The sequence below is a fragment of the Mus musculus genome, chromosome 6 (assembly GCF_000001635.26).
Source record: "Mus musculus strain C57BL/6J chromosome 6, GRCm38.p6 C57BL/6J".
Lineage (NCBI taxonomy): Eukaryota > Metazoa > Chordata > Mammalia > Rodentia > Muridae > Mus > Mus musculus.
The window spans coordinates 70,313,494-70,325,809 of record NC_000072.6 but is presented as its reverse complement, the minus strand read 5'-3'; the positions used below and the strand labels follow the sequence as shown (position 1 = coordinate 70,325,809).

Below are 12,316 nucleotides of genomic sequence, written 5' to 3'. Positions count from 1 at the left end.
CTGTGATCCTGCGATCCTGTGTCCTGGGTGTGTTAAAGCACTTGGGAGTGGAGCTTCCTTTGGGTGTTGTGGGACTAGCTGTGGAGTTTGCTCATGGCACTGGCCCAGACCAGAAGGAACCCATGCCACTGGTCTTGAGGAGTTCCAGCATGCCTGGGTCCCATGAAGTTATTTTTTTTTTGCCTGCTGAGTAATAGTCCATTGTGTAAATCTACCAGATTTTTAAAATTAAAATTAAATAACTTGTTTCACTCATTCTTTGGTTGAAGGACATCTAGGCTATTTCCAGTTGCTTGTTCTTATGAATAAAGCTACTGTAAACATAATTGAACACTTGTCATTGTGTTAGGCTGGAATGTCCTTTGGTTATTTTTCCATGAGTGGTATAGATGGTTCTTAAGGTATGTTGATTTTCAATTTTCATAGGAACTGTTATACTAATTTCCATAGTGGCTCCTAGAAGTTTGCACTCACACTTGCAATGGAAGAACATTCCCCTTGCTCCACATTCTTGCCAGCATGAGCTGTCACTTGGGTTTTTGATCTTAGACATTCTGACAGGAGTAAGATGTAATCTTAAAGTATCTTTGATTTGCCTTTCCCTTATGGATAAGGATTTTTTTTAACATTGCTTTAAGTCTTTCTCATCTATTCAAGATTCCTCTGCTTATATCTGTACTCAATTTTTAAATTGAATTATTTGGCTTGTTAATGTCTAATTTCTTGAGTTATATTTTATCGCCCCCTCCCCCAGAGTCCACCCTCTGACTGTTTTCACACCCAAAACCCACTCGCTACCCCTCTTCCTCCACATGGATGTCCCCACCCCTCAACCCACCTGACCTCTAAACTCCCTGGAGCCTCCAGTATATTGAGGGTTAGGTGTATCATCTCTGAATGCTCTGGGAGCAGGTGATCCTCAACTGCTCTGAGTTTAGCGGGTCCTCTAGGATGGGTCACAATATGTGTCTTGATTGGAGCAGACCAGCTAAGAGTCTGCCCCAGCAGAAAGGACCAGGCAAGGGGCAGAAGGGACAGAAGGGGAGTGCTTTTTGGGAGGGCAGAGGTTTGGGTGGGTCATGGGTTCAGAGTTGACCACTGGTCTCTGAGCAGCAGCTCTGGGACTCTGGTGGAGGAGGGGGGGGTCTTACCAACTGCTCTGAGTGCAGCGGGTCTTCTAGGTTTGGTCAGGATATGGTGTCTTTACTGAAGTAGACCAGCTAAGATTCTGCCCTAGCAAAAAGGACCGGGCAGAAGGTCGGAGTACAGGGTTTTAATGTATGACATAATGATTCTCTGGATTTCCTTGGTATCTATTGTTATGGCCCCCTTTTCATTTCTGCTTTTATTAGTATATACATTCTTTTTCTGTATTTTACTTTGTTTAGGTAAGGGTTTGTCTATTTTATCAATTTTCTCATTGAACAAAGTTTTGTTTCCTTGATACTTTGTTCTTTTCTTTTTGAATCCATTTCATTAATTTCAGCCCCAAGTTTGTTAATTCTTATTGTGTACTCCTCTTGGGTGAGTGTGCTTCATTTTTTCCCCTATAGGTTGTAGTGGTATTGTTGAGTTTTTTTTTATATTTAACAATTATTTATTTATATTTTTCCTGCTGTATCTACTTATTCTAGTGTATGTTTAAATCCAGAGATTTTCTCTTCCAACTGTTATATTTTGTTGGTTATACTTGTGTGTGTATTTTCTGTTTGCTTACCCAGATTTTCTATTTTATTTCTATTTTATCTTTATTGCTTTTTTTGTTTCTGTTTTCGTTTTTCGAGACAGGGTTTTTCTGTGTAGCTCTGGCTGCCCTGGAACTCACTCTGTAGACCAGGCTGGCCTCGAACTCAGACATTCACCTGCCTCTGCCTCCCAAGTGCTGGGATTAAAGGCCTGCACCACCACTGCCCGACTCTCTTTATTACTTTTAATTTTACATTTTCAGGTCTTGGGCAGTTCCATTCATTTCATTCATCCCTGGCGGTTCCTTTTTTGTTTTATTTTTTATTGTTTTCTGATTTTGTTTGTTTTGTTTTATTTTTTCTAAGGGGTTTTATTAATTTCCTCTAATGTTATATTTTCTAATCCTTGATTTTTTTAAGGGATTCATTTATTTATTCTTTAAGGACCTCCATCATTTCCATAAAGTTGCTTTTAAGGTCATTTATCTGTGCTTCAGTTGGGTTGAAATAGTAGGGTATTCAGGGCTTGTTGTAGTAGAGTGGCTGGGCTCTGGTGTTGACATATTGCCTCAGCTCTTGTTGATACTCTTCTTTTTCTTAATTAGATATTTTATTTGTTTACATTTCAAATGCTATCCCCTTTCCCAGTTTCCCTTCTGCAATCCCCCTCTCCCATTCCCCATCCCCCTGCTTCATGGATGGTGCTCTCCTACCCACCCACCCACAGTGGCCTCATTGCCTTAGCATTCTTCTACAATGGGTCATCAAGCCTTCACAGGATCAAGGGCCTCCCCTCCCACTGATGCCAGAAAAAGCCCCTTCAGCTCCTTCAGTCCTTCCCCTAACTCCTCGATTTGGGCCCCTGTGCTCAGTCTGAAGGTTGGCTGTGAGCATATGCATCTGTATTGGTCAGGATCTGGCATAGCCTCTCAAGAGACAGCTGTATTAGGTTCCTGTCAGCAAGCACTTTTTGGCATCAGCAATAGTGTCTGGGTTTGGTGTCTGCATGTGAGTGAGATAGATCCCTAGGTGGAGTATTCTCTGGGTGGCCTTTCTTTCATTCTCTATTCCACTCTTTGTCTCTGTAATTCCTTTAGACAGGAGCAATTATGGGTTAAAATTTTAGAGATGGATGGGTGGCCCAATCTCTCAACCAGGGGACTGTGCCTAACCTCTGGGTATAGTCTTGACAGGTTCTCCCTCCCCTTTGTGGGGTCTTTCATCTAATGTCATCCCTATGGGGTCTTGGGAGGCTCTTGCTTTCCTGGCATCTGGGACTATCTGGTTGCTCCCTACCCCCAGCTCCCCATCCACTACTGCTATACACTTCTGTTCAATTTCCTCCATCTCCTCCATCTCCTCCCATACCTGATTCTGCCCCTCTGTTTTCTATCCACATTCTCTGTTCCTCCCAAGGCCCTCCTACCTCCACTTCCCTTGATTATATTGTTCTCCCTAAGTAGGACTGAAGCATCAACTGTTTGGTCTATTTCTTCTTAAGCTTCGTGTAATCCATGAGTTATATCATGGGTATTCCATACTCTTTCATCTCACTTATCAATGAGTACATATCGTATGTGTTCTTTTGTGACTGAGTCAACTCACTGGTATAATATTTCTAGATCCAATCATTTGCATGTGAATTTCATGAAGTAGTATAGATATTCAGTATTGAAGTTCATTTTGGTACAAGGAACTTATTTTTCCTTTGATGTGTATGAGGTGTCTTTATTTTTTGATAACTTTTAGTTGAAAGTCAATTTTATTTGATATTAGAATGGATACTTTAGTTTGTTGATTGGGACCATTTGCTTGGAAAATTGTTTTCCCTTTTACTTGAGATAGTGCTGTCTTTGTCACTGAGGTGTATTTCCTGCATGCAACAAAATGCTGGGTCTTGTTTACATATTCAGTCTGTTAATCTATATCATTTTATTGAGGAATTGAGTCCATTGATATTAGGAGATATTAAAGAATCATGATTGGTGCTTTGTCTTATTTTTGTTTTTAGAGGTAGTGCTCTCATGTGTGTCAGCATTCCAAGGAGACCAGCTCTCTTCCAGTTGGATTTGGGTATAGAGACTTGTGGCACAGGGTCAGCTCTAGGTCCAGATGGAATGTGTCGATTGTGTTCTTATTATGGCATCTGGTAATTTGATTTTGGGAAGATTATAGGCTTAGGTGCTGATTTTTGAATTTGTCTTTTTTGGATTTATGTTTTGTTTCTTGGTTTCTGTTTTCTCTCAGTTCTTCTGGAGTAATCTGTGTTTAAGTAGAGTGTCTCCACCTTGCTGGATTTCTGATGGCCAGTGTAGACTCTGGTGCAGCAGGAAGATTCTGCATGAGTTATGGGCTGGAGTTCTGCTGACCAGCATAGCTTCTGGTCTGGCTGCAGACTGGGGTTCTGGTGGATAGCATCGCTTCTAGTGGAGTAGATGGCTTACACAAGAGTTGGGATCTGGGATATGATGAGAAGGGGATGAGTACTGGTTGGGTATAGGATAGGAAAAGACAAAGGGAGCACAAAGTGTCTGAAGATAAAATGGGGTACTTAATGGGTTTTTGTAGCTTGTGTAGCCTCAGGTTGATCAGGAGGCTTCTGCCAGAGTTGTGGGCAGAACATGGTAATAAGAATAAAAGGGACATTTGGAGGTGGGCTTGGAAAGCCATGAAGTTGTGTGGCAGTCTGTGGAAGTCTTACCAATATGGCCTTTGTTGGGATAGGAGGATTCCACTGAAGTTGTGGAAGCTATACTTTTCAAAGGCGTGCCCCTTGTTCCCTCACACTAGCACTCTGTTTTTCTTTCTGTCATCTGCCACTTACAATATTAAATTAATCAATTAGGTCAGGATTTCACAATTCATTTACATGGAAATGTTTGGATCTAGCAGCTGGTATAAAACTTCACACACGAACCTTTAGTTGGACAATTCCAAAGCAAATTATAAGTGTAAGTAAATGCTTTCTGAGATAACACCCAGAACTGAATGTAATTGGCATACATGTGGAACTGAACAACCTGAACATCTAACAAAATGATAAAAGTGCAAAACAACCATACAATATTCTTAGAATATTATAACAATTGATAATTCCCTGCATGAAAGTAAAGTAGGTATTAGCCACCTGAAACACCTGGAGCTCATCCACTGTGCAGACAGCTGTGGGTTTCCAGTCTGTTCAGATCATCCTCAATTCTCACTTGTCCCACGTACAACACCTTGCTCAGAAATTCTTCAGTGATCTTTGATCATGGCTGTGAACACAAACAGGGCAATCGATGACCTGCAAAACTAATCTGCTGCTATTTGAGTTTCTGTAGAACAAACTTCAGCATTGATTATGTGGTTGTGCATATGTTTAGGCAGGCGACAGTGGTAGAAAAAGTACACAATTATAAGATGTTTCTCACATCAAAGATGTCAGCAGCCTATCAGGTTAAGAGCTTAACGTGAAGATGAATTTTCTTTAGACATCTGTATCTCCTAGTGACATGTGGTTCTTTGATTTCACTATTAAATTTCTGTGGCGGAGGAACAAATGATCATTAGTTAAGGAGCTCATTAGTGGTCAAACTTTTAAGCCACATGTCTAATGACCACGTGACTGAGATTTTGGCTAACGTTCTTTCCATAACTAAATAGAGAAGTTTGGCATGGTTTGAAGTATGGCCTCCTTCTTCTCTAAAGCCATCATAGAAGAATGTTCTTCACATCAAGTCATGTTCATATCATGAGCCTTATTGAGTTTCTTAGAGTCTAGAACTAGATTTTGAGGGATTCTGTGATTAGTTTAGGTCCACTTAGATAAGATCTCTCTTAAAGTCCCCTTCTATCAATATAGCTATGAAATCTTTTGTTTAAAGATTTTTATTACTGTCTTCTTTCTTTTTTATTTCTTTCCTTTCTAATTTTTTATTTATATTTCCAATACTGCCCCCTTCCAGGTCCCCTCTCTAAGAGTTCTTCACCCCCTCCACCCTTCCTTTTGCCTCTGAGATGGTCCCCCACACAGATCACTCTCCCACCACCCCACCCTTTTTCTTCTGCACTCCCCTTCCTGGGGTATCACATTCCTACAGGATTAAGGGCATAATCTCCCACTGAGGCCAGACAAGTCAGTCTTTTATTACATACATGCTGATCAGCTGGGGATTTGCTTCTAACATCCTGTGTAGGGCTGGATTAGTCAAAAATTATTGTTTAAATTTGGTTTTCTCATGGATTATCTTGGCTTCTCCATTTATGGTGATTCAACATTTTGCTGAGTACAGTAGCCTGAGCTGGCATTTGTGTTCTCTTAGGGTCTACATGACATCTGTCTAGGATCTTCTGGCTTTTAGAGTCTTGTTGAGAAGTCAGGTGTAATTCTGATAGGTGTGTCTCTATCTGTTACTTGGCCTTTTCCCCTTACAGCTTTCAATAGTCTTTCTTTGTTCTGTACATTTGGTGTTTTGGTTATTATAAGGGTGGGACATTTTCTTTTCTGGTCCAATCTATTTGGTGTTCTGTAGACTTCTTGTACATTTATGGCCATCTCTTTCTTTAAGACATAGACGTTTTCTTCGATGATTCTGTTGAAGATGTTTGCTGGCCCTTTGAACTGAGCATCTTCTTCTTCTATTCCTACTATTCTTAGGTTTATTCTTTTCATTGTGTCCCAAGTTTCCTGAATTTTTTAGGTCAGGAACTTTTTACCCTTTGTATTTTCTTGTACTGTTGTGTTGATATATTCTATGATATCTTTCATGCCTGAGATTTTCTTTTTCATCTCTTGAATCCTGTTGGTGATATTTGCATCTGTAGTTCCTGATCTCTTTCCTAGGTTTTTCCATCTTCAGGGTTTCCTCCATTTGTGATTTCTATATTTTTTCTATTTCCATTTTTAGGTCTTGGACTGCTTTTTTTTTTTTTTCAACTCCTGCACCTATTTGGTTGTATTTTCCTGTCTTTCTTGAAGGGATTTATGTGTTTCCAATTTAAGGGTTTCTATTTGTTTGCCTGAGTTTTCCTGTATTTCTTTAAGGAACTTGTTTATATCCTCCTTAAAGGCCTCTTTCATCTTCACGAGATGGGATTTTAGGTCAGAATCTTGTTCTTTGGGTTTGTAAGAGTATTCAGGGCTTGCTGTGGTAGGAAAACTGGGTTCTGATGCTGTCAAATTGTATTAGCTTCTGTTGAATATGTTCTTGTGCTTGCCTTTCAAGATCTGGTTATCTCTGGTGTTAACTGGTCTGGGTGTCTCAGACTGGAACTGACCTTCTTGGATGCAGGTAGAGCTGTGTGACCTGGGTGAGAGAAGGCCTTTTGGGAGGCAGGCAATGCTGTCTTTTGTTAGGGAAGGCCTCTTCTGTCCCTGGTGAGAGAGGGTCTCCTATTTCCCTGGTTAGGGTAAACTTCCTGGGAGACAAGCTGGCTTTGGAGTCTAGAAGCAGCAGGCACTTTGATCTGTGTTCCTGGTCATGGTAGAAGTCCTTAGAGTTAAGTAGGCTGGAGGGAGGGGGACAACATGCTGATCTGCCACACGTTCAGGTAGAGGTGCAGAATGGAAGGATGATGGGGCTCATGTAGTGTTGGATAGATCCCATGTCTGCTGTGCTCTAAGGAGTGCTAGATGTTATGGGTATTGGGGTGAGGGTTTCACCCATGTTCCTACCTATGGCAGATCTCCTGAGAGATAGATAGGCTGTGAGATCCTGTGAGGGGCAGGCTCAGTTATATCTCCGAATTTCTGAATCCTTTGCTACAGTCTCCTCTGTCTTCACCATCCAGGGCTCTTAGTTCTAATTAACATGTAAGCAGATCTGCCCGAGCAATAGAAAAACTGAGATGTTGCAGGGCTGCTGGGCAACTGTGCTGCTGAATACTGACTTGTGCAGGACCACCATAGCTAAGAAATTGAATCTCAGCAAAGTTTTATGGGATATATATATATATATATATATATATATATATATATATGTGTGTGTGTGTGTGTGTGTGTGTGTGTGTGTGTGTGTGTGTGTATAAGCATCTACTGAAATGGGTTTCTATATGATCTCTCAAATGTCCCTTAGTGCTATCTATCTTCTTGTATTCTCTCTCTTACCTTCCTCTTTGAACACAGTACTAGTGTCTTCATGCCTACTGACTAGTGTTCATGTTACTGAATGATATTCCTCATTTTACCAGAAATGTAACCTAATTAGAAACCCTGTGATCTTCTGTTCAATTGAATTTAATGCTCTCTCCAAGAGATGCAACCCAAGCCAGGTGGCCAAGAAACTGCAACTAGATAGGCCATGGATCTAAGTGAAACCCAGATGCTATAGTTCTGAAAAGGAATACAGCAATGAAATGAAATCACTAGGTTGACATTTTGTTATACCCATAGATCAAAGTATTGCTTCATCATTAGAGAAGCTTCTTCCTGCAGTGGATGGAAAATAATATAGAGACTAACAGACAGACAAAGTAGAAAGAGTGAGACCTTGGAGTTCAGTCCTACATGGATTGTTTTCATCAAACTCCTCCCCTGAGAGCTCAGAGATCTCTGTGGATGAGGAAGCAAAAAATTTTAAGAGACAGGAATGATGGATGATATCAAGAAAACACAGTCTTCTAGACACAACAGGACTAATGCACATATGAACTCACAGAGACCGTGGCAGTACACCAGTCCAGCACAGGTCTAAGCTAGAAGGGGTCCAGTAGTCAGACATGGAAATGGATATGAGCTTTCTTCTTTAATCAAGAAAGTATCATGTGACCACTATACTGCTGTTTCCCTCATATGATTGTGTGTTAGCACAGATATCTGAATATGCCTATCAGAGATAGTTTAATGTTTTAGACCTGAAAAGTAGATATATAAAATTATATATTTAATGCCATGTAAAAGTGATTAAATGTATATTTGATTTTCAATGATATTCTTGGCTCAATGCTAAACGTTAATATTGGATAAATACTTTGCTTTGGATAGATAATGCCATGCGCTGCCTTGAAATTAGTTGACTAATAATACACATTTGAGTGATTGTGCCCCTATAGACTAGACTGTCCTATATTAGACTTACTATGTACCCAAGGCTGGCCTTAAACTCATAATCCTGCTATTTCTATCTCCCAGTTTCTGGAATTATAGATGTGAATATCCATTCCTTGACACACACAAAAAATTATTTTTTATGTCTTTTACTTTTTACATAACATTGGGTCTATAACTTGCTTCACACATACATATACACATATACATATGTATTCATAATCCAATAAATCTAAATCTTGGAAGGTTATTTGATTTCTCTTATTTCTATTTATTTTCATTTATACTTAATTTTTTTTTGGATGGCACCTATCTTTGATGTTGGGATCTATTGGTCTTGGTAAGTTTATTCCTTGATTTAAGAAGGCTGCACCCCCCCCCCTTTCTGGAGAGTTTTTTCCCCAATGTGTGTGTGTGTGTGTGTGTGTGTGTGTTTCCCATCCCCCTGGCCCTATGAGGGTGCTCTCCCACCCACCCACCCACTCCAGTCTTCCCACCCTTACACTGGGACATTCAACACACTCAGGTCCAAGGGTCTCTCCTCCCACAGATGTCCAACAAGGTCATCCTCTGCCACATATGCGGCCAGCACCATAGGCCTCTCCATGTGTATTCTTTGGTTGGTGATCCAGTCCCCAGGAGCTCTGGGATGTCTGGCCAGTTGTCACTGTTGCTCCCTCCATGTGGCTGCAAACTCCCTCAGCTCCTTCAGTCCCTTCTCCCCTTCTTGGGGATCCCTGCACTCTTTTTAACCTGTTTACTATGTCAGCAAGACCATCATAATCCACTTACAATACTGCTAATTTTTAAATTACCCTAGAATATTTATTTCTGGAATTAAATACTCTTAAAATTTTGGTCTACAGTCATGATTTTATGAAGAAATCTAGATTGTTTAATTCCCTTTACATTCTCCCATTTTAGAGCTCTGTTTCAGTCCCACAAAGTAGAAGTAAATACTTATTTTTTCTGCTAGGGTTATATTTGCCTTGAGATTAAAGCTTTTTAGATTCCAAGATTAAATTATTGTCATCCAGGATTTCCACAGAATGAACTCTGAGCTTCTGTTTTCATATCAGTCCCATTTTTAGTCTGGAAACACAATTTCCAAGGCACTGTTCATAGGCCTCAGAATGGGTGTCTTAGGAGATGGAAGATACTGAACAAATTTAGCTCCCGTTCTTTTTTTTTGTTTTTTGTTTGTTTGTTTGTTTGTTTTTTGCATTTACTCTTTCCCAGATTCTGGCCTTATTATCTTTTATTGAATGTTTTCTTCTTCTAAGTTTCTTTTGTTGTTGCTGTGATTTTTGTTTTAAATAATCACCCTAAGACTGTCAATCTGAGGTAACTCTCCTCAAAAGTTAACTGACTTAAATGTCTTGGACTTTAACTGAATGCTGCTGTTAGAGCACCTAGTACTTTGCTGTTGAAGAGCCATAAGCTGATATCTTTCAGTGATCACTCCAGCTCTCTATGAAAGTAGTTTTGACTGTTGATTGACACCAGCCACTCTCACACACACAGCCCAGGCATTTGCTTTTGTATTTGCTGGCTGCTTTGCATAGACGCCTCCAGCCTAGCCCAGCTGCTCAGAATTTATAAACCAGTATGAACTGAGAAGCATCAGACAGGCAGTGGGAGCAAGATGGATTCACAGGCCCAGGTTCTTATATTGCTGCTGCTATGGGTATCTGGTGAGAAATTTAAAAGTATTATCATTTCAGAGTTAAACCTTTTTATATAAGGAATTTATAATATGTGCAAGTGTGTAATATTTCTTCCATAATAACTCTCTGACAATATGAAATTACAAAGACCTTTGACAAATTTCAACTGTTATAATAATCTATACTTGTGTATGTATGCATGTTCACTTTCTACTTATTTCAGGTACCTGTGGGGACATTGTGATGTCACAGTCTCCATCCTCCCTGGCTGTGTCAGCAGGAGAGAAGGTCACTATGAGCTGCAAATCCAGTCAGAGTCTGCTCAACAGTAGAACCCGAAAGAACTACTTGGCTTGGTACCAGCAGAAACCAGGGCAGTCTCCTAAACTGCTGATCTACTGGGCATCCACTAGGGAATCTGGGGTCCCTGATCGCTTCACAGGCAGTGGATCTGGGACAGATTTCACTCTCACCATCAGCAGTGTGCAGGCTGAAGACCTGGCAGTTTATTACTGCAAGCAATCTTATAATCTTCCCACAGTGCTTCAGTCTCCTACACAAACCTCCTTTAGAGTTTCACCAGCTGCCTGCATAACACACAGCCATGGGTCTGCACACTTCCTCTTTCTACAAGAGAGCCAGCATGCCAGAAACACATGGAAATTTTTCAGAGTCCAGCAAAGATAATGAGTTCACTGTCTCTTGTGTTTTTTCTTTCTTTTTTCTTTTTTGGCATGAAAATAATTTGTATGAAAACGCAAAAAAGAAACTCAGTATTAACTTTTCATAAATATGAGAGATTCATCTTTTTATAGTTCTGGAGTTCTGGTTTTCAACATGAGACTGTGGGTTGAAGTGAAAGTATTCTTAAACAGCACTTTAGATTGGAGACATTAGGAAGCAATATTTTTTGCTTTGACTACTGTTTTTGCTTTGTTTACATTCTAGAGTACTTTTTTACTTCATTACCTATATACTCTTCTTTAGTTTTCTTTTCTTTTTTAACTTTTTCATAAATTCTTACTGTTTTGGACTTGTATATATACATAGGTGAACAGTTGCCTTGGCACATTTGTGGAAAATCAAACTTGCACTTGGGTTTTTCTTTTTTTTTTTTCTTTCTTTATTTTTTTTAATTTTTCCTAGCCCTTCAACTTTTTTTTCCATTTTTTATTAGGTATTTAGCTCATTTACATTTCCAATGCTATACCAAAAGTCCCCCATACCCACCCACCCCCACTACCCTACCCACCCACTCCCCCTTTTTGGCCCTGGCGTTCCCCTGTACTGGGGCATATAAAGTTTGCAAGTCCAATGGGCCTCTCTTTCCAGTGATCAACCTATAGAGTTGCAGATCCCTTTAGGTCCTTGGGTACTATCTCTAGCTCCTCCATTGGGAGCCCTGTGATCCATCCATTAGCTGACTGTGAGCATCCACTTCTGTGTTTGCTAGGCCCCGGCATAGTCTCACAAGAGACAGCTACATGTGGGTCCTTTTGATAAAATCTTGCTAGTGTAGGCAATGGTGTCAGCGTTTGGATGCTGATTATGGGGTGGATCCCTGGATATGGCAGTCTCTACATGGTCCATCCTTTCATCTCACTCCAAACTTTGTCTCTGTAACTCCTTCCATGGGTGTTTTGTTCCACTTCTAAGGAGAGGCATAGTGTCCACATTTCAGTCTTCATTTTTCTTGAGTTTCATGTGTTTAGGAAATTTTATCTTATATCTTGAGTATGCTAGGTTTTGGGCTAATATCCACTTATCAGTGAGTACATATTGTGTGAGTTCCTTTGTGAATGTGTTACCTCACTCAGGATGATGCTCTCCAGGTCCATCCATTTGGCTAGGAATTTCATAAATTCATTCTTTTTAATAGCTGAGTAGTACTCCATTGTGTAGATGTACCACATTTTCTGTATCCATTCCACTGTTGA

The 12,316-nt window shown here is 40.2% G+C and overlaps 1 gene segment (V, D, J or C) and 1 further gene; one reads left to right on the top strand and one right to left on the bottom strand.

The window, feature by feature from the left end:
* The window catches only part of Igk (immunoglobulin kappa chain complex), a 3,171,119-nt gene that overhangs the window by 400,945 nt on the left and 2,757,858 nt on the right, over positions 1-12,316 (bottom strand).
* On the top strand, positions 10,358-10,915 carry Igkv8-21 (immunoglobulin kappa variable 8-21). The segment is given in 2 exon segments: positions 10,358-10,406; positions 10,603-10,915. Coding segments are annotated over 2 exon segments (362 nt in total).